The sequence below is a fragment of the Chiloscyllium plagiosum genome, chromosome 22, assembly GCF_004010195.1.
Source record: "Chiloscyllium plagiosum isolate BGI_BamShark_2017 chromosome 22, ASM401019v2, whole genome shotgun sequence".
Taxonomy (NCBI): domain Eukaryota; kingdom Metazoa; phylum Chordata; class Chondrichthyes; order Orectolobiformes; family Hemiscylliidae; genus Chiloscyllium; species Chiloscyllium plagiosum.
Window position 1 is genome coordinate 25,242,733 of NC_057731.1, and position 26,930 is coordinate 25,269,662.

General features: G+C 39.0%; 1 protein-coding gene across 1 annotated transcript in view; it reads right to left on the reverse strand.

The window, feature by feature from the left end:
* Positions 1-26,930, reverse strand: part of ptprea (protein tyrosine phosphatase receptor type Ea) — a 48,467-nt gene that overhangs the window by 15,100 nt on the left and 6,437 nt on the right. Inside the window, exons 3-14 of the mRNA XM_043712606.1 lie at positions 25,293-25,380; positions 23,039-23,115; positions 22,844-22,880; positions 21,225-21,322; positions 17,382-17,501; positions 13,854-14,014; positions 6,772-6,907; positions 6,317-6,466; positions 5,178-5,271; positions 4,010-4,086; positions 2,334-2,468; positions 1,453-1,578 (exon numbers count right to left, since the gene is read on the reverse strand). Coding sequence (XP_043568541.1) covers positions 1,453-1,578; positions 2,334-2,468; positions 4,010-4,086; positions 5,178-5,271; positions 6,317-6,466; positions 6,772-6,907; positions 13,854-14,014; positions 17,382-17,501; positions 21,225-21,322; positions 22,844-22,880; positions 23,039-23,115; positions 25,293-25,380 — 1,299 coding nt within the window. The remainder of the gene's footprint in view (positions 1-1,452; positions 1,579-2,333; positions 2,469-4,009; positions 4,087-5,177; positions 5,272-6,316; positions 6,467-6,771; positions 6,908-13,853; positions 14,015-17,381; positions 17,502-21,224; positions 21,323-22,843; positions 22,881-23,038; positions 23,116-25,292; positions 25,381-26,930) is intronic.

The window sequence follows — 26,930 nt, forward strand, 5'->3', positions numbered from 1 at the left end:
CTGATTTGTGGGTTGTTCCGGGAACAGCATATGGTTAGATGGAGATGGACGAGAGGAACGCCATACAAGTAGGGTAGGTAGTTAATGAGACAAGTTTGGTAAGACAGAAGGAGAAGTCACACTAGGCCTCACGCCAAAAATGCTCCAGAAAATTTGACACAACTGGCATTTAGCTTAAAAAAACACAAGATTCAGTGAATTGTGAGACCTGTGGGTATAGCTTTGAATTTCATGATAATGTTCTGTCTTTTCTCCACCAAAGCCTGTGTGACATCAGATTAGAATTCAATACTTTATCACTAACCCTTGCAAAACCATTTCCGTACACAACAACATACAGCAGAGTTTTACTTTTCCAGACAGTTGACTGATGAAGGCTATCCGTGAGTAAGTTGGAATGGTCAGGTTTGAGGTAACGAAGGCGTGAATGAGGTTTTCAGCAGCAGGTAAGCTGAGAGAGGGGTAGAAACAAGTGATGTGAAAGAAATGGATAGTTGTAGTAACAGCACAAATAGGAGGTTGAAACGTGGCGTCAACTGTGAGGGAAAAAGCTTCATTCAGACTGTTGCCATGGTGAGAAAAACAGCAAGTAACCAGGGAAACAGAGTTTGGAGCAGGGACTAAAAACAACAACTTCAGTTTTTTAATATTTAATTGAAGGAAATTTCTGCTTATCTAGTACCAGAAGTCAGATAAGTAGTCTGATAATTTGTCAATGGTAATTTGAGGAAGGGATGTTTGGGTAGAGCTGAGTGTTTTTAACATGTGTGAAAACAACTCTGTGCTGTTGCATTATGTTGCCAAGGGGTAATGCATAGATGAGAAATTGGCATGACCCAAAAATAGATCCTGAGGGTTAATCACCCGTGGTAACAATGTCAGAGCAGGAAGAGAAGCAAATACATATGATACTCTGGTTATAGTAAGAAACTGAGTGGTCAATTGTATCAAAGGCTGCAGAAAGACCATAAAAGAATGAGAAGGAAAGGTTTACATTTTTTGCAGGATATAAATTTGTCATCGCAACAACTATATTGGTACTGTGATGGGGGAAATCTAATTTGAGGGATTCAAACATGGAGCTCTCGAGGAAGTAGGAATAGATTCAGAAAGTGATAACATATTTGAGGAAGGTTGAGAGGAAATATTGAGATAAGAATGGTAATTTGAAAGGATGATGGGGTCAAGTCTTGTGTCTCCTGGATGTGGAAGAAGAAAACAATAAATGCCCTGAAAAAAATAAACAGCCTACTCCCTTGTGGGCAAACATCACCCAGTAACAAGCAACTCTGGGACAGAGTTTTTTGAATTTGGGAGGGGAAAACAAATTTGATTAAACTTAAAGCTTCAGTCTCCACCATGCAACCTAAAAATAGGCAAAGACGTGTCACTAGATTTAAAATAAAACAATAATAATCCATTATTTTAATATAAATCTGAAGCAACACATACTGTGGCGTTTGTGACAGTAAGGTCTCTGATACTGAAAGCGTCAGAAATATGGTCATTCTTCAGTTCTATTGTATACGCTCCATATGTTACAGTGCCCTCTGATGGCCAATACTGTGAACACTTTTCCTGCAAGAAGAATACAATAAGTTACTGCATGTTTTTAAATCATAGCAGAAAAATTCTACAGCAACATTTGCCATGTTAGGATACAGTACTTAAAAAATAATTTTTAATTGTCCTTTTAAGACCCCCACTGTGTGACTGGTTTCAGTGGTCGATGCAACTATGATGGTAGGCCTTTAAAGTTGTCTCAGGGTCCGAGCTAAGCACTGAGGCAACATTTAAACTGCTTAGCATTACAAACACCCCAAAGTGGTACTGAAGTGTGGATGAGCTCCTCAGCTGTAGCTCTCAGAAATTGAATTGAGGGATCACACATCCCTATAAAGCATCTGCAGCTGGGAATGGGCTGAATTAACCTGTTGAGAGCTGAATTCAGATACAATATGGATATTTGGCTGAACTTCAGGGAAGTTATTAGTGACTATATTACTGGCATATAAATAGGCTAAGTGTGTTCATTTAGAGCAAGGTTTTGTAAAATGTTGCAGTTAATCCATTTTTAAAATTCTAATTATTAAATTGCACAGCTTATTTACTAAATTGATATCAGGAAACAGTTTTAAGTTATTATAATTCTTCCTCCTCATTGAATACTGAAAGACATTTGCAATTTCAAAATAGATACATTTTCTGACTTACAATGCATGTGAAGTCAGCAATGTTTGAATATTTTTCTGAACTTTTCAAGTTTGACTGCAATAAAAATACTTCATTCGATATATGCCCATTGTATTAAATGTGCTTATATAGTACCGTACCTGCTCCCTTTCTCGAAGTTCTGTGAGCATCACAATGGTGTGAGATTTGCAATCCCAAACCATTCTCCAAAAATCCTCTATTGTATGAGGGATTGGACCTTGAGTAGCAATAAAATAATCTTTCTGCCGGTAACCCTGTAACAAAGCATTCAATGAAAAAAAAAACTCAAAATAAATGATCAAAAATGTGTGTGCAAACTGTGCAAGTATTAAGCTACATGCTAACACCGTGAATTTGTTGCTATACATGTTTTGGCTGAAAAATAATTTTAATGTTTTCATGTTCATAGCAAAATTGGTTGTAGATTACATAGAGTCTATAGAGTCACCCTGGCATCTTGATTTGCTTTTTGAAAAGAATCACTGTTCTGACGTCAGACATATTATAATCTACACAAGGGAAACACAGGGACTGAAAAAAAAAATACAAGGACTGAATTATTAAAACAGTAAACCATCTCTTCATCACTCCTGTTATAAAGAACTCATTTTGCAAACGCTAACATACAAAGTCATTAAACATCCACATTCTTTTCAAAAGCTCAGCTTATTTTATGGAGACAATAATGATTAGACATGTAAGATATTTGATATTTTACAATATGGATTTAGAATATTTTAGTCCAGTGAATTGACAATTGATTATTTTGAAGATATGCTAACTAAAATATTAATTTATAATTTAATTGACATAGCAGTATACTGTATTTTTTGGAAAGGTAATTTTGCAAGTTAAAGGAAAATGCAAAATTCTTTTTTTGTGTTGGAGAAGGAGAATGCAAAATCAAAAGAATGCCAGCTGCTCAACAAGAGCCACCAAGTCGACAATACTTTGAGAGAGCAGTCACATGACCTGGATTGTGGATGTAATAAAGCTATTGGATTTGAACAGAACCAAAGTGTTAATGTGCTTGGAGCAACAGACTTTGCCGTTTCACCATATTTTTTCTGAAACCCCTTTTGAAGTTTCAGAGTTGAAAACACACTGAAAGACGTCATCACACTAAGCAGAGGGTTCCCAAAAGAAGAATTCGGAAATTATTACCACTATCTCCAGAAAACTGAACTCAGCCGGCAATAACTGATCCAGAAAGAGACTCCTGTGCCAATAGCTTCTGTGTAAATGACTGGTTACAGATCACTCATTGGACAATCCGTGAAAAATAGTTTTTCCTCATTTAGTTGTTACTTGGCCCATGTACTTTTAAAATGTCACGCTAAAGAATCTTTCTGTATATTTCCAGTCTTTGAAGTTGTGTGTGTGTGCGCGCATGTTTTCAGGAAGGATAGTTGTATATGTTTGCACAATGTAAACCTTTTGCTGATAATCTTTATACCCATGCTTAAGTTCTGTCTGTTTGTTGCTGAAGGAATCAGACAGATCTTTTTTTGATTCGGAGCTGTATTGTAGGGTTCTTAATATAACATGAGCAATAACACATTCCTTTCTAAAATTTAAACTTTACTGTGAGCCATGGAGTAGTGGGATAAGGAAAGGAATCTGTATACCCTTCCAAAGTAGGTCATAGGAATTGGGAAATAAACCACAAAACATATGAACAATTGAGATATTTTCACTTGTAGTTTATAAAGTTCCTGAAGCAAGCAAAACAGTCCTATTTTAAGGATTTATCCAAAACGGTACATGTAAACACAAGCATGATAAACGTACTTACATCTATGTACGAAGCATTGATATAATCTGAGAACTCTTGCCCTCTTTTCCTGGGCAGAACAACTCTGTTGAAATCATCTTAAAAATACAAAAAAATTGCATTCAGCCTAATACCATTTGAGTTCATCCTTGACAGAAATGCAAGTCAAAATGAGACTATATTCCACCAGGTAATTAGCATCATGAAAACAGTCTTTATTCTTTGGTCAACTTTAAGGGAAAACCTCACCGGTTTTAGAGGTCTGTGGCCAAGTCATCGAGTGTATTAAGACAGAGATGGATAGGTTCTTTAAGGGAATCAAGTGTTACGGGGAGAAGGCAGGAGAATGGACTTGAGAAATACATCAACCATGATTGAATGGCAGAGCAGACTCCCTAAGCTGAATGGACTGTTCCCATATCTTATGGTTTTATGACGCCACACACAGAATGGAATTGGTGCCTCGGATTCCCATGCTAATATCAAAAGAGGGCCATCAGATTAAATCTCAACTCCTATTAACGTGTATAAATAATGCACTGCTCCTCTGTGTATTCACCAACTTAAAAGGAAAATCAGTAGAAATGAGTTTGAGCTAGTTTTTACAATTTTAAGCCACATGCTCAAGGGACAAGTTTACAGAGGACAACATAATGCTCATCACCTCACCCACCTGCGCCTGAACAATCCCTATGGTCGCTCCCACAATATTTAGCAGCATGGAGATACTTCACCCAGTCTTTGAGCACTCAATCACTTAATTCATATTTGGAAGATAAATTTTAGAGTAAAGTCAAACCACTACAAAAAATCTGAAATTTAAGTAACCAGGTTAAACCATTTGGTGTTTCGCTCCACATTTTGTTCAGTTCCCTTGCCTCCCATCACTCCTTAAGTGACAGAGAAGGCAGGACATTTCCTCCAAAGTCTTGGGCAATGCCACCTTTTGATTCTCTCTGGGATACGAGTAATACAAGTTGCTTTAGTAGAACTCATTGATATTTTTTCATGTTTCTTTTCAGGAAAGAATGAAGTCATTTAGTCATTGGTAACAATTAGGAACCAAGATGACAAATTGTCAATGGGAACATGAGATATCCAGGTAGAAAAGTGGCCCTATGTGACTTTTTCCTGATGGATGATGGGAATTATTTCAATATATGGGAGGGTGGAATAAAAGTTCACTTACAAGGAATGATCTGAAGGACTCTGGCTTTTTTCATGTTTATTGGCTTATTTCCTGTTCTCATGTTCTCCTTCCTTATTCGGACAGTAGTTAATTTCTGCAGTAACAACATAGAATGGAAATGGTCAAGCTGAAATCAGAATCAAAACAAATACATTTTTTATACTATAATTTGGAATTCATCAAGAAAGCAAATGGAACACCGGTCTTTATATCTGGAGGACTGGGGTACTAGGATGCAGAAGTTCTGCTGCATTTATACAAAATCCTGGTTAGTACTGCGAGCTGATCTGGGCACCACACCTTAAGAAGGATATATGAGCACCAAAGGAGCACAACATAGGTTTACAAGAATGAAACTTGGACTTCAGGGTGAACTTATGCAGGGAGATTATACAAATTCTGCCCAATTGCTCTAGAATTTAGAAAATTAAGAGGTAATCTGATCGAAGTCTTCAAGATATTAACAGAAAAAGACAGGGTAGATACAGACAAACTATTTTCATTTTTGGAGATCCCAGAACTACAGGGCATAGTCTGAGAATTAGGGTCAGACCATTTCAGAGAGATATGAAGAAACACTTCTACAAACATACACAAAACCGATTGTAGATGTTTGGAACTCTTTCCCACAAATGGCAGTGGATGCACAGAGAGTTAGCAATTTTAATTTTGAGATAGATACATTTTTGTTAAGCAAGCTTACCGAGAGATATGGGTTAAAGGCAGCTTAAGAGAATTATGCCACAGATCAGCCATGACCACATTGAATGGCAGATTAGGCTTGAGGGGCTGAATAGCCTATTCCTCTTCCTATGTTCCTACATCCTTGGGCCAGATGCCCTTCCCTGTCCTTACATATTCTGCATTTAAAACTAATAATAAGTGTAGTGTACAATGATATTACTGTCTAAGAGGATTTAAAATTCTGAGTAGAATCATGAGTGTTATTCATCTCTCCACTGGACTCTGATCTAGAATTGGCACACAATATTCCTAAAAAGAAACCTATATGTTGCGGAGTATTCAAAAACAGTCAATTAACGACAGATAACTCAGAATTACAGACCAAGGAATTGTGTTAGTAGTTAATGCAATGTTAAATGGCAGGTGCCCCTCTGATTATTAACTTACTAACTCACATTAAACTCTTCTTCCAAGCCAGTGACATCAAACTGTCCTGCTTTACTGTGAAGCTTCTGTATATGCTTCTCCAAAGAGCTCACATCTAGCTCCGTGTCACCATATAAGTAATGTTCAAGCAGCGCTTGATAAATGAAGGAGTACTGCATCTGCAAGGAACAATAAAGTAAACAAAACTACATTAACACCTGAACATGTGGTACAATTTTACAACATCATAAATTGAATTTCTATTGGAACTGGAGGAGAGTTCCTGTGACACCAAAAGAGCTGTGTTCAGGCATCAGCTACGAGCAGAGCAATAAAAATATATTAAGTCAACTGGACCTAACAATGGCTTGATAGAGAAAACTAGTATAGAATACAAAGAAAGGCCTTCTTGCCCCTATTCCTTTCAAGTGCTGGTACAATTTCAACCTAATAGAAAAAAAGATAGAAAATGGCTAATACTTACATCAGTTTGAACTAGCTGTGAACGCTGACTACGAATTCTTGACACAAAACCAAAAACATCCACTTTCTGCTCTGCATACATCATATCAATCATAGCATCGATAACAATGAATGTTCCAGTTCTGCCTACACCAGCACTGCAATTTAAAAAGGATTGTTAAATGTCTACGCTTGCACAATCTTACAATTGGTCTTGTAGCATGAGAAATAATATAATTTTCCAATCTTCCTCAGTTTAAATTGCTTATGTTCTCTAGGTGGACAGAAGCTATATTCCATACTTTTGGTCTTTTTATGTTTTAGAAGGTGACAGGAAGGGCTGAATCACTATGAATCTTCATTGTCCTTCGAGAAATCACCTTTTCTCTGATGGTGAGCCCTGAAATTAGGGATTTATAAATGTGGAATCTCAACTGCTTATTCAGGTGCCATTCCTATCTGGTCCAATACACTGCCATACTTGGAAGGCCACAAGTTCATTTTATTTTCCAATAACATTAGATTCAGGCAAGTGTTTCAGTGTATTCTTCCATCTGGTGCTAAAGTGTACAAACGGTAACAGACTCATTGGATTTTTAAGAATTTCAGAGTTAGATATTTATTTCATCAATGTAACTAAGTAATTAACAAGTTCCTTATGACAGACTTTGAACTACCAGGGCGTGAGTGATCCTTGCTAAACAGATTCAGGCCAATGCAACCATGGAGCCTCAGTACAAGCCCCTTAGGTTCACGCATGGAGACACACAGACAATACTTTACATAACCGAGGAGTGTCCCCTCTCCTGACTTTGTGATGGATTAACCACCTTAAACTCTGCAGTTGAACAGGTGATGAGATGACTTGGCTCCACGATTTGTGTTTACTAACCAAACTAAATAAATAATAAATCAAAGTAACTTGCTTTATCCTTACCCTATTCTGTGTAGATAGTGACACTTGCTTACTTGAATCAACTAAACATATTGTAAGAAATTCTGCCCAGCACTAGGAATAAAAAAATGGATTTGCCACTCTGTCAAAGTTACTGACATTTCATAAATCTGAGCAGCACTCGCCTGTAATACACACTAATGTCTTTCAGGGACTTGTCCTTTGGTAGCACAAATGTTATTGTCTATTTGTTGTTTGCTCAATTCCAGAATTGGGTGTCTACAGTACATTCTCCACCCACTGAAAATCTTAAGATACTTTTTTAAAAATTGCTTTGTTTAAATTGGGATTAATTAAAAAACAATTGCACAGCTTGGTGAAAATACCTTTTTTTGTGATTATGGAACTCTACATTTCTCACTTTGTGGATTGTATACATGGGTAGGTGTTAGCCATACTATGCACAGAGTGTGAAATTATAATCATTGAAGTTCCACGTTCTACTTTCAGGATAATATTTTTGATCTACTTCAGGCGAAATTATGGAGATATATGTCCTGCCTTTCAACCAATCTTTGTGAAGGATAATGTATCATGGGGAGCTGGCCAGTGCCTCAGAGACTGTGTTCATTTGAAACATTTTGCGTCAAGTGCACTTCTCTGTGACATGCATCGACATTTTATTTTGCAAGATGAGGCAGAATAGGGCGTTTCAAAGACAGTTTTGCACAAACGCTAATTCCCAAAACAACATACGAGTATGACCAGACTAGAATTAAGAATGAATAGGATGACATCATTCAAAGAACCAAAGAGATTCTACCGCATGAAGGTAATTGTCTATTTTAATTAGATATGATCTATGATGTTAATATTCTCAGACTAGAAGTCAGATCAGTTGACAATATTTGTCGCTGCTATAAAAGCTTATTTTAGGAGGATAAATTAATTGACTAACATTCAGCTGATATTTTCTTTAGATATTAGCTACATCTTGGAGACATTTTCTCAAAACAAGCTTCTGAGGTTCCTCTGGCACAGGTGGCCTGACCTTTCACTGAAGATTGTTATCGTGTGGCTGGTAATAATGCAATGTACATACTACTTTGACAGTAGCTTTTGCGAGAAAAGATTTCAAGGGAAATACACAATTGCCCAGGTTCCCCGAGTACAACAGTATAAAGAGCAATGCACATCTCCACAGTGAAACCTATGTTCCACTTCTGAAGGACAAGAATGAGGAATAAAGAGATTAAGGAATTGTCTCCTGAAACAATTGAAAAGATTCTCGATTTGGATTAAAGCTAGAACAACCTTGTTTTATGCAAAGGGGAGACAGCTGCCTACATCGGAGCTTGTAGCCGATGCGCTCTGCTTACAAATATAAGTAGCACTGCTACCAGTATTGATTTTCAAGGGAGAAACTTCATAATACATGAGAAGAACAGTTCACAGAATTAATATGTAAGGTTGTGTAAAATAGAAATTCAAATCCCAAGGTAGGATTAGCAAAAGCTTTGCAACCTAACATATACAAACTCCTCTTATGAAAGTAAAGATGAAAAGATATTCAGCAGTGGATTTTCCTTCAAGGCAACTGTGCAAAAGCTTATATAGTTACTTCATAAACTTTAATAGAGCTGCTTTTAAAAGGAAACACAAAAGGTAGTTTTAAAATGAGATACCATAAATGATGGGTGAAAAATTGGCCTCATTAGCATGCAATATTTGGATACTAGAAATGCAAAAATGAAAGGCAACAACAATTTAAAACGTCCAAATCCATATTCATAACTGGAATTATACGAGATTGCTTACAAAGGTCAACTAATCACCTTGTGCATTTTCTTACTGTTGGTCTTCTCTTTGCCTTTACTTCTCATACCAACTGTACTCAGTTAACTAGGTTAACTAGCTCTCTTGCCGATGGAATTTAGATAATGCATGATTATGAAATTATATAGATAGATAAACAGGTGCTGGAGTGACAAAGTTACCACAATCAAAAGGCACATCTGTAATTTTGTTTTCTTTTCACTGTGCCTAATTTTGGAAGCTACGAATGAAAATGATGGGAAAATTAAAGGGAGTATTTCAGTTGTAGTCCCTATTTTGCTGATTTTCTGATATTAACTAGGTCTGCACAAATACAAGAAAGACAATAATGGGGATAATGCAATACTATTTTACTGCCCATCTTTACCATTACAGTAACATTTGACACAAAGGACGCCATCTGATTTGAATTTGGAGCTATTTTGGTAGTGGTAGGGTATTTCAAATTGCACATCATCACTCTCCCCATCTCCTCCTGTTCCCTCCAGCCACTAACCATCAATTCCCCCACTCAGGTGCATGATTAATCACAGAGTAATCAACCAGAGCCCTATCAAATTTAAAGAATAAATAGCTGATCTGTTTATCTGCTGTGAAGCAGCTCTTAGCCCCATTGTATTAGACTGTTGGAGAAGGGGAGTGTGTTTGTACTATGAGAAAAGTACATAATTTTAGGATGGTGCAGTTATCTAACACAACATCCACTACTAGGGGACATGCATTTAAGGTGAGAGAGGGAGTGTTCAAAGGAAGTCTGAGCAGCAAGTTTTTTTTAAACCCAGAGAGTGATAACAGTTTGGAACACACTGCCAGGGGTGGTGGTGGAGGCAGACTCGATAGGGGCATTCAAGGGACTTTTAGATAAACACATGAGAACGCAAGGAATGGAGGGACATGGACCAAGGGCAGGCAAAGGGGCTTCGTTTAACTTGACGTCATGTTCGGCACAACATCCTGGACTGAAGGATCCATTCAGTTCTATGATTTAACTGATCTTTGACCCTTTATTTTATATTCTATTTATTCTATAATGCTAAGTCATATACATCTGACATCATCAGCTTTAGTGTTAAATTAGCTGATCTGAATTAGTGCATCTGTATTAGGCGCTATACCAGTCCAGAGTACCAGAGGCTAAAAGGGAAAATGTCATTCAGAATGCGAGCTCCTAGACGAGGTGACTCTCCATTCTTAACTATGGCCCCAGAAGGAGTAGTCACTTGGACGCTAAATACTACCTGATGAGAACAGGAGAGATATTAGAAAGCACTGCAGGAGGTCTGTCACCAGCTCTGCAAAGCCTTCTCTGAAAACACAATAAAAGGGCGCATCCCATTCAACCAGATCATGGTTGATCCACTGGGGTGAACCTTACTCTTTTTGGCTGCAGCAGTTTTGTTGAGTTTCATGAAGGGTTTCATGTTGCAAGGTTACCATTGTATCTTATCAAATTCACTTAATGAACTACCTCTCTTGCTCCTATGGTGCTCCTCTCATCGGATTCTAGCCCCATTCTACCAATTGCTACAACCAGTTTAGCTCACCGGTGCTGGATTATTCTGGAATATCCAGGCACCCATTCCATCTTTAAAAAGCCATCACGCACACAGCATGGTCAGTCCAAAGCTGCCCTATGTGGTTCTTGACATTGGTTTGGGACATAACAGACAAGAGGAAATTATTGCCCCCACCTTTATGGACAGGAACCTGCAGTCCTGTTGGATGGGATGCATGCAGACACACAACCAACCGTAGAGGCCATGCACAACAGGTCATATCAACCTGGACCAAGGTTGCCATTTGGGTCAGTACAGCCTCAGCCATCTGGAGGAATGCACAGCAATGTGGGAAGAAGGTCAGTGACCTGCTCAACTCTGTCAGCCTAAGTGCGAATATCTTGTCTCTGATATTTCACACTCACTCTGACTTTGTTACTACACCCACTTTACACCAAGGCTTATGCTCTATCGCTCTCATTGGTGCCTGCAGCAACTTCCCTCACTCACCATCACCCATTCCCAACTCCCAAAAGCACCATTTCTACATGGCCTCAGTGTTGCCAACTCATTCTCTCAGGTCATCTCTCCAGTTGTACCAAAATTAAGAACTCTGCCACTAACTTTAAACTCCCTTACTGCTTGCTTCTGTCTCAATCCAGGAGGACAGCAACTCACAATAGGGTAGAAAATGATAAGACATGTGGGGGGGGTTGCCTGTCATTTGGCTCCTCACCTCTAAAATGAAGGATCCTGACTCTGGCCACCCCAGGCGGCTGACTGACCGTGTCCAAGCCCTTGGACTGTTGTCAGAAGCTGCCTTTGCCTTACTGTGCTGTTCCTTGATGGAAAACTATCTCCCTGGAGTTGACTGAGGACTGCGGATAACCATATCAAGCTTTGGCTTTGTGCCTGTGCGAGACTGCAGAGCAATACAGTAGTACTGTAAGACTCAGGGTAGGGTAGCAAAGTGCAAAAAGGCAAGGCAGGAATTCTGAGAGTAAAACTAACAGCTCAGAGTGAGTGAATACCAAGAGAGCAAATGAAGAGCTCAGAGATACAGACCGGATGCATGTCCCTGAGCACAAAGTGTCCTTGCTACAGCCTTACTACGATAGTGGCTGGTTCAGTTAGAGGTGCAGCTTTGAAGTGAAGGAAGATACTGTAAGTGGATTTGAGATGTCCCAAGAGGGTTTATAGAACCAAACATATCGGGTGTCAGTACCCATGGACATGGTGCCTGCGTGGTCAGTGTCAAAAAGGACCGAGTCCCAAGATATTATTGCCTAGCTCCAACACAGAGGCTGTTTGGAGCAAACAGTGAGCTAAAATTGCCAAGTACCCACTCTGATGTCTATGTTGAGAATTCTTGGCATCTTGTTTTGTACATTTCAGGTGGTGGGGATAGGAAGCTACAGATTACTGAGGCAAGATGTGCAGTTAATAAGGTTCTTAATAAGCAGTCATCCTGTCTACGTAGCAACTCGCTGCCTCACACAAATTTCACCTTGATGCCTGAAGCTCCATTAAAAGATGCAGCAAAGTTGCTGCTGCCCCTGAAATATGCCTCACTGGATTTCTCATGCGATTCTGCCTTCTCTCAATTTTCTCACCACAGCCTACAATATTCAGCCCCCTACAAGATTCTGCCTTCTATCTCAATGCCATACGCCTGCTCTCTCAGCATACTGCTTGACATCTTCAGTCTTGAGAAGTCTATTTATTTTTTACTTAGGCATATTCAGTAGTTGGCCTCCACAAACTGCTGCGTTGAGAATTCCACAGGTTCCCCACTTCGAGTGAATAAATTTCTCTGCATCTCAGTCCAAAATGGCCCACCCTATATGCCGAGGCCAACCCCTTATTCTGGACCTCCCAGCCATTAGAATCATCCTTGCCTTCAGCTCTGTCAGAATTTGATGCATTTCAATAAGGGACCCTCTCATTCTTCTAAACTCGTGCATACAGACTCTGCTCATACCATCTTTCCTTTTATGTCAAATCTGCCATCCCGTGAACCAGTTTAGTGAACCTTCGCTGTACTTCCTCCATGACAAATATATCTTTTATCAACTAAAACCATTAAAACTGCCCACAATACTCCAGGTGTGAAAAGTGTGTAACACAAGTGGAATCCACAGAGAGGCAGGAACAAAACAAAGAACCAACATTTTTAAAACATCACCTGGAAGTCAACAAAGTTGCTAAATTATTAGCTCTGCTTCATTAATATTTTTCTCTCACAACTTAGGAGCTCTAAAAAAATTCAAACTGATAAAAGGATTGTCTGCAAGTTATGCTAGGTAAAAACAATGACTGCAGATGCTGGAAACCAGATTCTGGATTAGTGGTGCTGGAAGAGCACAGCAGTTCAGGCAGCATCCGAGTTATGCTATACATATTAAATGGAAGATAAATATCAACTGATTAAAAAGAATCTTTTCAAAGAATGACTAATAGTTTTCTTGAGGAAATTGGGCATAAGCCAAAGTTCAGAACATTCAATAGTTATTTTAAAAAGGGAAGTGCAACATCATGTGAAATGAATATTGATTGAATTATGTCTCTCAGTGGTCTGTATGTTCTCTGTAATGCAACACACTCTAAAGCTGCTGGGTTTTCTTGCTTTCCCATTTACCAGTTTGTAAGCATAGATTAAATTGTAAGTTTGTGGAAAACTCCAGCTGTTCTAGATCGAGACAGCACATAGTATGGCACAAAGCAATTGTTAGAGTTAGATATCAATATTAATCAACATTTTCCTACAGCACACCATAGACAGCCCTGCAGGCTCTGGCAAAACCAACTTGACTTTGTGTAGCTTGGAACAATAATGCTTCACTTGTTGTGGCAGAAGAATGTAAACTTAACATTTACCTGCAATGAACCACAATAGGTCCTGAATAGGAGGGGTTCACCATTTTAACCTTCTTCAGAAATTTGAGCATGCCAATGGGTGCAAATGGTACACCAAAATCAGGCCAGCTCGTAAAGTGAAGCTGTGTTATTAGTCTTGGAGATTTGTTGCCCACTCTTTGCTGTAAAAAATGCAATAAAAATACAACAATCATTTCATAATTGGCATGTATTAAGAAAGGTACGATTACACCGAAATGATTCCAGCAATTAACCAAAACTTGCCATTCTCTCATTACCTAACACAAAATCAAGGAGACAGCAAGAGACAGACATATCTTTGTTACTATATCATTTGGTCAGAATTCATCATGGCTATTAAGAGAAGTACACTGAAAATGTTGTACCTTCAAATGTAATATAATACTTACTGACATTGGGATATGCTAACTGTGTTCACAAAATTAAGTTTAATCTAACCTCCAATTTTTATTGTTGAGGAAAAGTACCAATTGTATCTCAAAATCTTGATCAACTAATTTAAAAAAAAAGATGTGACAAGCACATTATTTAAAACATGTAGGAATTGAATGGCATTTATAACTCAACAGAGAAGATGCGATAAGTTAATACACCTTGGAATGGGAAACCCTGCTGTGTTTTGAGTTAGCTCAACTTATCAAAGATGGTAGTACATATGTTTTTGTTCATTGCAGTCTCTGGACTACAAATGGAAAGAATGTTAATTAAGTTTGTGATTACCAAATGTGACAGATATGCCTTTTCATGATTTGCTAGCTTGCTGACACTTCGTGTGTAGTTTTTGATTTAAGAATGGCCAGTTAATGTAGGCACGTAAGAACGCTGAACAGTACTTCTTATGATCTCTTAAACCTGCTCCACCATTGAACACAATCCTCTGCTTCAACTCCATTCGCCATGATATTCATTCTTAATGTCCCCAATAATGGATTACAATTTTAAAGGCTTGAAAACTCCAGAAAGAAAAACAGAAACATTGAATGTAGCAGCAGGAGAAGACCATTCAGCCCTTTGAGCCTGCTCTACTATTTAATACAAGCATGGTTAATCATTCAACTCTGTACGCCATTCCTGCTTTCTCCCCACGACTTCTGATCCTTTTAGCCCTGGATTGGAAGAAGGAGTTTAAAATGGATAAATGTGAGGTATTGTATTTTGGTTAAAAAAAAAACTAGGGCAGGACTTAGACAATTAATGGTAGGTCCATGTGTAGTGTTGTAGAACACAGAGACCTAGGGATTCTGGTATATATTTCTTTGAAAGTTGCATCACAGGTAGACACGGTAGTTAATAAAGTGTTTAGCACATTTGTCTTCATTGCTCAGGCCTTTGAGTATCAGAGTTGGGATGCCATGTTGAGGCCTCTTCTGGATTACTGTGTACAGTTCTGGTGACCCTGCTATTAGAACAATATTATTAAATTGGAGAGGGTTCTGAAAAGATTTACCAGGATGTTGCTGGGACTAGAGGGTTTGAGTTATAAAAGCAGGCTGGGACTTTTTTCAAGGAGGTTGAGGGGAGCTTTATAGACAATTATAAAATTATGAGGGACATAGATGAGGTGAATAGCAAGGGTCTTTCCCCAGGATGGGAGAAGTTTAAAAAGGACATGAGGGGCAACTTTTTTTTTTTTTACACAGAGAATAGTTCACATTGGTTAGGCCACTTTTGGAATATTGAGTGCAATTCTGGTCTCCTTCCTATCAGAAGGATGTTGTGAAACTTGAAAGGGTTCAGAAAAAGATTTACAAGGAATTGCTTGAGTTGGAGGATTTGAGTCTAGGGAGAGGTTGAATAGGCTGGGCTGTTTTCCCTGGAGCGTCTGAGACTGAGGGGTGACCTTAAAGAGGATTATAAAGTCATGAGGGGTATGGATAGGAGAAATAGACAAAGTCTTTTCCCTGGGGTAGGGGAGTCCAGAACTAGAGGGCATAGGTTTAGGGCGAGAGGGGAAAGATATAAAAGAGACCTTGTAGAGGTATATCCAAGTCTCCATGGAATTCACTATTTAGCTTTTCACACCATTTATGCTTACTTCTTAAGTAAGTAATGTCACTTTTCCCCATTATGTTCCAACTGCTATCTTGTTGTCCGTTCATTTAAACTGCCATAGCTCTGTGTTGCCACTTTGCATTCTCCTCATGGCTTACATTCCCACCTAGTTTTGAATCATCAGCAAATTTAGGTAGGCAGATATCAAAAGTAATCTAAGTTATTAATATACATTGCAAATAGCCGAGACCTCAGCACTGATCTTAGCAGCATTCCATTACCCAAAGCCATTTATCCCTACTCTCTGTTTCCAGCCCTTTAATCAATTCTCCATTCATATTTGTAGACTATCTTTAATTCCACGAGTCTTTATCCTTCATATTAAACTTCTGCACAGCACCTTACTAAATGCCTTTTGCAAATTCAAGTGGACTACAGCTACCAGGCATTTCTGTTGGATTTCTGTTATCCATCGCCTGTGCTCCAGCAAAAGTCAAAACTTGCAGTTAAGGAAGGTGACAAGGCAGCATTTTGGAAGACTAGAAGATATATTCTTATAGTTATATGATCATTATTTCAATATTATTTTTAAATCCATTGTAGGTCAGGGGATACATTTGTTGGGACACTTCCCACATTCAGCATAAACCAGAAAGATGGAGTCCATGCAATTCAATTGGTGGTTAATGTTAGCTGATGTAACAATGTAGACTTCAACAGGCAAACCTACTGTCTGTAATGTTGAACTAATTCTGTAATCAAACTCATACATATCGTGCAGACAGAGGAGAAAAATATGATAATGGGGGAAGGGGGACTTTTTAGAGGCTGAGGCATATCATATTTTGAACAATGCAATGGCTATAAAACATTGCTGAAATCATATATTTCAGTTAAGTAAAAAAAACTTAAAATCCTGTAATGCTAAGAATAAATGCTGTCAATGCAAATTGACAATAGAAGTAAAATACTACTGAAACTGGAAAAACCAGTTAAAATAATCAAACGCTGGTTTGTGTCTCCAAAAGGTACTGTAAACATTACATTTGCCTCTGTGATGAGGTATTTTTGTGAACTAAACATAAAATAAAACTGTAATGCTGGAAATACTCAGCAGAAGCGTTGTCTGTGAAGACAGAAACATTCCAGGGTAATGACATTTTGTCACCTGAAGAAAGGTGACTGAACTGAAACATTAACACTCTCCATACATGCTATCAGGATAACTATGACTTTCTATTCATAAAGTATTTTTATATTATACTATAATTTATTAATAAAGTAAATCTTATGTACAATGGTCCATTCACTTCAGAACTAAAAATTATCATTAAACTGCAAACTGTAATAAAGATGGTGACAGTATTTGTCAGTGAAGAAACAACAGTCAGTTATTTTTTAAAAAAAGGGTAGCTGACAAAAATCCAAATTAATTGAGGCAATAATGAAATCATTTTAAAAACTTATTTTAATAATATGATTCATAAAAGAAGGGCAAATCCAGAAAATACTTGCATTCTGAATGGTGAATTTGCGAATAGTATAATCCACAAGAACGGTGACATCTTCCACTGATACACGGATTGCTCCATAGGTCCACAAACCCTGGTCAGGCCAGTACTTGTAGCACTTTTCCTGAAGGATTAAGCACATACTTTATGATAATTTATACAATAAAAATTGAATTCATTTCAACAATGGCCCTAGTTACCAAAGGAGAAGTACTCTTTGCAAATCTATGATGGATACTGTCTTCTGAGGAGAATCCTTTTGCTCCTTCCTCTGAGGACTATTTCTCCTCTCCACACCCTCAGCTCCATCTCTTGTTCACGCTGGAAACCCTGGACACTGCAACAGCCACCCTTGTACCTTTTAGCTTGTCCTCCCTGTGAACAGAAGGTAATGACCTCCACCAATTCAGGAATTTGATGCAACACCCTCAAAAACACTAAACTGTACTTCTACAGGAGAAAGTGAGAACTGCAGATGCTGGAGAGTCAGAGGCGAAAAGGGTGGTGCTGGAAAAGCATAGCAGGTCAGGCAATATCTGAGGATCAGGAGAGTCGACGTTTCGGGCATAAGCCCGAATGCAACATTCCTGATAAAGGGCTCATACCCGAAGCGTCGACTCTCCTGTCCCTCGGATGCTGCCTGACCTGCTGTGCTTTTCCAGTGCCACCCTTTTCGACACTGTACTTCTACAGAATTTGCAAAAGCAGAAGAAAGTCAAAAAGACTTCAGCTGCACATTAGAGGGTTCATCCTTTTAAATAGCTGTTGGTGGGAGAAGCATTCTATGTGAATGATTATCACAGACATTCATTGGACTCGCACACTACAAGTTTCCAAAATCTGAAGTAAATCAGCTCGAGCCATCCCCTCACATCGCAATATACACTTCGAAAGTTTCAGTGCACATGTTGATGTCCTTCACTGCATGTGGTGCCCTGCATGGCACTACATAAGTGGCTGGAGGTGTTGAATGTCCTACTTTCTAATCTCAAGGCTTCCACAGCAGCAACAGCACCAAGCTGTATCTGTTTTGAAATCTCACCACTTTCTGCGTCGTTTTCCTGTCTCGCCAGTAGGTGGTGCTCAAATTGGTTTTGAACAATATATCAAATTTGTAATGTTGCCTGTAACATTACAAATCATTCACATTGCTGAGTTTATATCTAACCTTCAACACTGGTGATATGAGACTACCTCTGCTTCCATCTCACGGCTCCACCACCAATGATAATGCTGAAAGCCTCAAATTACTGCTGCTGAACTTTTCTTCAGTTAAGTTTTATTTATTTATCTTTTTATTTGAAATATAAATGTTTAAATCTTAATTTTATACTTCTAGTATGCTGCTAGCCTTTGCAAATGCTGCTCTTTGCCTCCATATTGTTGCTAACTTTAAAAATAAATCATCTCTTGCCCTTCAGCTTTTCGTCGATCTCTGTTGTTTGGCTTCACGCTTCCCTCCCAAATCTTTTAGTATCTACATTCTCGAAATATGTATATACTTCATTAAACTTTTGGCAGTTCCCTCAACTTCAGCTTCTCTCCTCATTTATTTCTTTCCATTATTCAGTCTCTTCCTGCTCCTGAATCCGAACGCACAATTCCCAATCATTGCCCTATCAGCAGATTTCACAACCACATTCCCTGGAAAAAACAAATAAATCTCAGGGCTTCATCCTATTCCCCCAGCCTCAATTCTACAGCACGCACTTGCTCTCTATTTATGCCCAAGTTTCTTGCTTAAACCCTGGCCTCACTCCAAATCCCAGTTTTCATTCTATACATCTGTTTCTACCCTAAAATCAGCTTGCTTCCTTTTCCAAGCCCCATCTGCTTTGTACCATACCCATTTCGCCACAACCCCTTGAGCCAGCGGGTGGAATTTAAACTTTGGAACTGGTTAACTCAAGGGTGTTGAGATACAACACTTTCCAGACTGTCCCTTAAAGCTCAGGGCTGGATGCCAATTGAGGCCCTTAAGAAGCCACAGTATGGGGCAAGAAACATGCCATCTCGGATGCATCAATCAGGATTTCCCGGGGACCTACTCAGGATTGGGCCTGGTCCATTGATGACAGACATTCTCTGTCCAATTGATAGACTGACATTAGGAAGTGGAAATCTCTGTCCTTGCCTCTGAGGTGATGATTGCTTCCCTGCAATGACTATTCCAGCCAGTGATCCAATAATTCCTCCTTCAGGCCTGAGTGGAAATATTAGCAAGGGCCGCCCCTCAAAGTGGTGCTCTCAGTCAGGATTTGTGTCCCACTGGAGTGGGAGATCTAATGCTTTCTCATGCTGCCTAATTACCTGGTATTTGTGTCAAGTCTCTCCAACAGACATAACCTGCGAGTCTCAAAAGTTCTCCATGAGGGGCAAGACCGCTGAAACACCCACTTCATCATCTACTACAGGCTCTGCTCACCTCTGACCCCACAAGTCTTAGTCCAAAACAAATGCAACATTCATATTCTATTCTACAGCTTACTAAACATCACAGAAGTTATTTTGTTTTATACTAAAATATGCAGTACCAGTCCAGCTATTGTTAGAAATAGATTCTGTTTCAAGAGTAGTTTGGATGAGCAGCAGTAACTTATACTGTCCAACTTGCACTGCTCAAGCTGCGGAAATTGTTAAATTTACAGGTCCAAGAAAAACAACAAGCAGGTTGACAGAGTCATTCTGATCGTGAGGTACATTTGCTGGCATGCTGAATCTACATTTGCTCTCTGAATTTGCACCTTCATTGACAGCAGGTTGCGAAGTGCACAGCTGTTTGGTTACCCATGGTTTGTCTGTCACAGAAGCCGGACCAATATTTGTAATTGTCCAGTAGGTGCCCTTTGAAATAATGCTCCTGGATGGTGTCCCAGTGCCATGCCACCTGTGGGTGCAGTGGAAATTCCAAAGCAATGGCAGGGACAGGAAGAAGTTCAGAATCTAGTCATCATCAATGAACAGCCTGTTTGACTCATGCTAATGGGGTGGGGGAAAACAGAAGGTGAATTACAAATCACACGTCATCAAACCCAAACAGTCTAGTGCACAGCATCTGGATGCAATGTGAGGAATATTAAAGTAATTTATTCCATGCGATAATGTCTTAACACTAAAAGGTTATGATTGGGCATAGTACAGAGTTGGCTGGCAACCTAATGTTCCATCTCCTCCCTTTTTCAAGCAGAAGCAGATTCTACAATGGCTGCCTTCTGCTTTGAGGTTTGTGCTCTGTAGACAGTTTGCATCTCCTGGCAGAGCTCAGCATCATAAGTGGGTACTGAGGTCATTGATGGACCTAGTAGAGTATCTATATTTGAAGAGTGTTCCACACGATCAATGTAGATGTGGCCCCATGTTAGGAGTTGTAAATTATTTGGGCATCAGATCATGAGCCCTAATTAAACATCAAGCCACTGGTTCAGTATTGGAAGGCGCATGTAGGCCCTATTCCCTTACAAGAGAAACAGCTCTTTGATATTTTTACTCATTTCATAAATATAGCTTCAAAAGCACTTTTGTACATGGTTTGTTTTAATTCCGAAGCAAAGTTATCCACTATTTTATATTTATGATGCATTTGTTGTTAGACAGACAAAATACTGATGTCTCACAAAAAGAAAAGTTTCAGATAATGAGATTGACAGGAAATTTTGTAATTCTAGAGTAAATCAGTAAAATCTGAGTACTTTTGGTTAAAAAAAAACTTATCTGTGAAAACATTAAATGAATAATCTATACTTTAACCTATAGCGTATATTCCAAACATGAAAAGATATTTATAGTAGGCATCATCTTCTGTTATAGTTTTAACAATAATCTAATCTTTGGATATTCACATACTCACTTCCTTCTTCTCTTTTACATTTGTTAACATAACAATAGAAGCAGATTTCTGTTCCCATATCATTCGCCAGAAATCTGAGACAGTGTCTTCTTTGGGACCTTGGGAATAGAGATACAACAGTTCAAGAAATAATTTTGAATAAAAGATACATGAACAAAACTTCAATGCTTGCATGGTATTATTTTTACATTATTTTCATTTTTAAAACACGATGAAAGCAAACTGTATTTCGCCTGGATAAATTTGCATAAAACAGCTTTCATGGCTGGATTTATTTGACAAAAGAATTTGCACAGCTTTTGTAACTGTTTCTTTAGATTAGATTAGATTCCCTACAGTATGGAAACAGGCCCTTCGGCCAACAAGTACACACCGACCCTCCGAAGAGTAACCCACCCAGACCCATTCCCCATATTAACCCCCGACTAATGCACCTAACACTATGGGCAATTTAGCATGACCAATTCACCTGACCTGCACATCTTTGGATTGTGTGAGGAAACCAGCGCACCCGGAGGAAACCCATGCAGACACGGGGAGAATGTGAAAACTCCACAAAGACAGTTGCTGGAGGCCGGAATCAAACCTGGGTTCCTGGCACTGTGAGGCAGCAGTGCTAACCACTGAGCCAATGTTATATTTTAGGATCATTATTTGAATTCTTTTTCCTGAACTGTGCCTATGCTACATTTACTAAGGTATTGAACTTTGCAGCGTGAAGTCCTGACCCTAGAGATTTAACTCTCCCATTTCAGGTAAGTGGTGCTCTCATCATGCCACTAGAGAGGAATCCCTGGCACATTTTGATCAAGAAAGCTTGGGCTCTAACATGTGCTAAAAGACTGAGTATCTCACTAGAACAGGGCAAGAAAGCAAGATCTCTCTAGGATCAAGGTGATCCAATGCTGACAAATCCTGGCAACAATTTTGAATGGTTAACCTGCAATCATACTGCTGTGTACACTTGTACTTTATTGCATTTACATGTTCTTAAATTTAGTGTCCATGAGAATAGAGAAGAATCTGTGCATGCCTAACTGGCCAAACAGAAACTCAAATGTAGATAATTTTAATTACTTCGATTTGAGGCTCTTAAATATGCTTAAATGTTCCTGCCACCTTACATATGTGGCTGACTACAGTGTTGTAACATCAGTGCTCAAAATAATGAGTTCTGAACTTTGTTTAGTCTATACCAAGCCTGTCATGCTGCTTTAATCTCTCTGTTGAATTTATAAAAGTAGCATTTCTGTCATTATTTGGATTCAAAATCTATATTTATATGGCTGTATTTTTTTCTTTTGTATGGACTCAAGTGAACAAGGGCCTTAGGGCAAATCCCCATGATTCTCCAACAATATGAGGAGCTATTAACCCACAAAGATATCTTTACATCAAACCATACCCACCAGTGAAGTTGGCATGAGAAGTTAGAGATAATACTGATTCTGAATGAAAGAAAGAGGTTTCTTTACTAAATATTGCATGCATCGTGTTTATCTTGTCATATTATTAAAAGTGATATTTGCAAATCACCTAATGTCTATTACTTTCAGATAACAGTTTCACTCAATGAACAATACAAAAAAGAAATGGCAGGTGATATAACAGTCACCTACCTTGAGCTGCAATGAACTTATTCTTCACTTTATACCCCTGCAGGGAAAATAAGTCTTGGTGATCAAGTCACTGTAGCTTGCCATGCATACACATCATGTTATTTTTCTTCATCTTTTGCACAGAAAGTTTTTGCCAATATGTTAATTAAATGTAAGCACATTGCTAATGGTTTAAGCAAAAGAATAAACACCTACATCAACATATGAAGCATTAATGTAATCTGAGCCTGGTATCCCATCGACAGTCGTCAAAGTCACTCTGTAATTGTCATCTGGAAGAAAGGTTACAAGTCAATAAAGTTTTATGTTATACTGACAAAAAGAATGTATTGCTTCGTTAACAAAAAAACACTTTAATATAAACCCATTCTCTGCAAAATGCAACAACATACAGGACATCAGACTTGCTATTTATAACAACCACATGTCCTACAGTACATATTTTTCTTTCCCACCGTCTAATCAGCAGAAAACTAGCAGGAGGTAGATCCAGTGTAAAGATATTTTAAAATTCTTTCATGGGAAGTGGACATTGCTGGCAAGGCCAGCACGTGTTGTCCATCTTCAATTGTTCCTGAGGTGGTTGAGAGCCACAGCATTCCAGGAAAAGACTTATAGGATTTTGATCCTATGACAGTAAAAGAATGGGGGCATGGTTCCAAGTCAGGATATTGTGTTATGTGGAGGGAAACTCGCAGATGATACCTCCAGACTCTAGGTATACAGTGAGACCAGAACATCTCAAGACAATATAGGGGGAAAGAAAATCAATTCATAGCTGTCCAAAAAAACACAGCAAAATAAACCATCAGATATTAAACTATGCCTACATTAAACCTGGCTAAAATTATTTCATTTTATAAACAATGTCCCTGTTACAAAATATTTTTAACTTTTAAATGATATCTTAATGTTCCTTACTGCAGTTTCACATTAAACACTTGTTAATTATTCGAGCAAAAGCATATCATAACCCACTATTTCTGCTTGTACTTTAAAATATTTAGGCCAGAAGACCAAAGACCACTAGATATAGGAGCAGATCTAGGCCACTTGGTCCACTGAGTCTGCTACACCATTCTATCGATATTTCTCAAGTCCATTCTCTTGCCTCTCCACATAATCCTGGAGCCCCTTATGAATCAAGAACCCATCTATCTCTGTCTTAAATACACTCAATGATTTGCCCTTCACAGCCTTCTGCAGCAATGAATTCCACAGATTCGCTACCTGAAGTAGTAGCTGAAAAAATTCTCTCACATCTCAGTTCTGAAGGGTCGTCCTTGCAATCTGAGGCGGTGTCCTCGGATCCTAATTTCTCCAACTATTGGAAACACCTTCCCAACGTCCCCTCTATTCAGGCCTCTCAGTATTCTGTAAGGTTCTATCAGATCCCTTTCATCCTGCTAAACTCCATTGAGACACCCAGGATCCTCAACTGCTCCTATGTCAAATCCTTCATCACGAGAATCATTCTCGTTAACATCCTCTGGACACTGTTCCAATGCTAGCACATTCTTTCTTAGATATGAGGCCTAGATCTGCTCACAATATTCAAAATGCAGTCTGACCAGAGCCTTATACAGTCTCAGCAGTATAGCTCTGCTCTTTTATTTTAGCCCTCTTGAAATGAATGCTTATATTGTATTTGCTTTCCTAACTGCCAACTGAACCTGCATGTTAACCTCAAGAGAATCCTGAACGAGGGTTCCCAAGTCAATCTGTGCTTCAGATTTCTGAAGCCTCCCCCATTTAGAAAATAGTCTGTGCCTCCATTCTTCCTATCAAAGTGCATAACCTCTCCTTTTCCCACACTGTATTTCATCTGCTACCTCTTTGCCCACTGTCCTAGTCTGTCCAAGTCCTTCTGCAGCCTCCAAGCTTCCTCAACACTACCTGACCCTCCACTAATCTTTGTGTCATCTGCAAACTTAGCAAGAATGCGCTCAGTTCCTTCGTTCAGATTGTTCATGTATGACATGAATAGTTGTGGTCCCAACACTGACTTGTGTGGAACCCCACTAACCACTGGCTGCCATCTTGAAAAACACCCCTTTATTCCCACACCCTGCCTTCTGCCAGTCAGCCAATCCTCTATCCATGCCAGTACTCTGCCCCTAATTTAAAAACGTATAAATGTTATTTTTAGATTAGATTAGATTACTTACAGTGTGGAAACAGGCCCTTCGGTCCAACAAGTCCACACCGACCCGCCGAAGCGCAACCCACCCAGACCCATTCCCCTGCATTTACCCCTTCACCTAACACTATGGGCAATTTAGCATGGCCAATTCACCTAACCTGCACATTTTTGGATTGTGGGAGGAAACCGGAGCCTAATGCTGTCAAAAAGCACAACTATTCCTTGAAAATATAACTTGCAAATAAATAATACAGGCTGGAAAAGGGCATATAACTTTACCTGAGAACTCTAAAGAGATTTCATTACCTGGCAGGATGTTGGGATAACGATTTTTGTCCTTGTTCTCCTCTCTATTTGCTGATTCGCAGCATCCTAACGTTCCAATTGGCAGAGACTGCAGATAGAAAACCAGGCAAGGATTATTTGAATAGTGGAGTGACACTACTGAATGTTAATACAAAGGAATGGTAAAGCAAGAAACCACATCCACTTTTAATGTGGCAAAATATTCAAATACTATTCTCTCTATGTTCAGTTCTGAACCAAAATTGATGAACTTAGCAAAAATATTTAACAGCAGCAAAAATAAACAAGCATTAAGGTGTGAGGGGTGTATTGTGCCATGTTTCATCATGATGATCCCACCTGAAATCCTTTGGAATCAGCTCACTTTCAAGGAAAAGAGGCAGGCATTTGTACAGAGCACTAGAATTTCAGGGATCCAAGATTAATCTAACCTCCCCATAGTGGCTGACAAAGTAAATTTTATCTGTGATTGCTACTTGGGATGTTTTGCAAATTTTTATCAACAAGCAATCTCCCTTTTCTTCGAGCGATTAATGGCATTGTGGTTGCCTGGAAAACTTAGAATCATCATTTTTCCACCTGCCTCAGGTCAAAAATCTAATTTGATGCAATCTCATGATTGTCAGCCATTTTAACATTCCCCAGGATCCAAATTTGTGATTTTTGAATTCACCTGTATGAAGAAGTTTAATTGTTTCAAATTTTTCATGAATCAAGGTAAATAAACAATGAACAGTCAAGCTATAAACATCAGCTCCATGGGCTTCAGGGTAATAAACATCAATGTACATATGTAAAGGGAATTGCTGCACTCGTGGTTTTGTAGCTATGAATCATGGGTGAGATTTGAATTTGCTGAAAACTTATCCACAGAAACAGTGCTAAACCCTAGCCCACTGGTATTGTGCACTCGGTAAAGAATACTTCTTTTTGGTGTCGGGGGAAAGAGGACATGTTGTTGAGGGTTGGCGATAAGGGATTCATGTAGCATGATACTTCCCCGATCTAGGCATCAGGTGTTCTAAATGGTGAATGTCCATTATGTATTTCAGTCACAATGTCTTCAGACGAATTTTACCAGAAACTGCTTCAAAAGGAACTAGAAGGTAAGTTATCTGCTCTCTTAATCTCTTTTATTTAATGCGTTCTGAATTACTTTCAGTGGGAGCTCAAGAATGCTCAGGTCTCAGACACTAAACAGAAGAATAGGTCACTGAAACCCAATATATTGTGTTTCGCGCAATTTACATTTGTGCTGTGGTTTTCCAGGCTGCCACAAATGGGTTGACCTAGGCACGGATTTGCAATAGGTACATGGCCAGAGTAGGCATGAGATGAGAGAGGAGGATTGGTCCCAAACCTCCCATTTTGTTTGTTAAAGTCACATATTTTTGACTGATTTATTCAAAAGACTGGTGACATACTTCAATGGAATCTTCTAGGAGACAGCGAGGTCTGCAGATACTGGAGATCAGAGTTGAGAGTGTGTTGCTGGAAAAGCACAGGTCAGGCAGCATCCGAGGAGCAGGAGAATCAACAGTTTGGGCCGAAGCCCTTCAACAGGAATGAGGCTGGGAGTCTCGGGGGTGGAGAGATAAATGGGAGGGGGGTGGGGCTGGGGAGAAGGTAGCTGAGAAT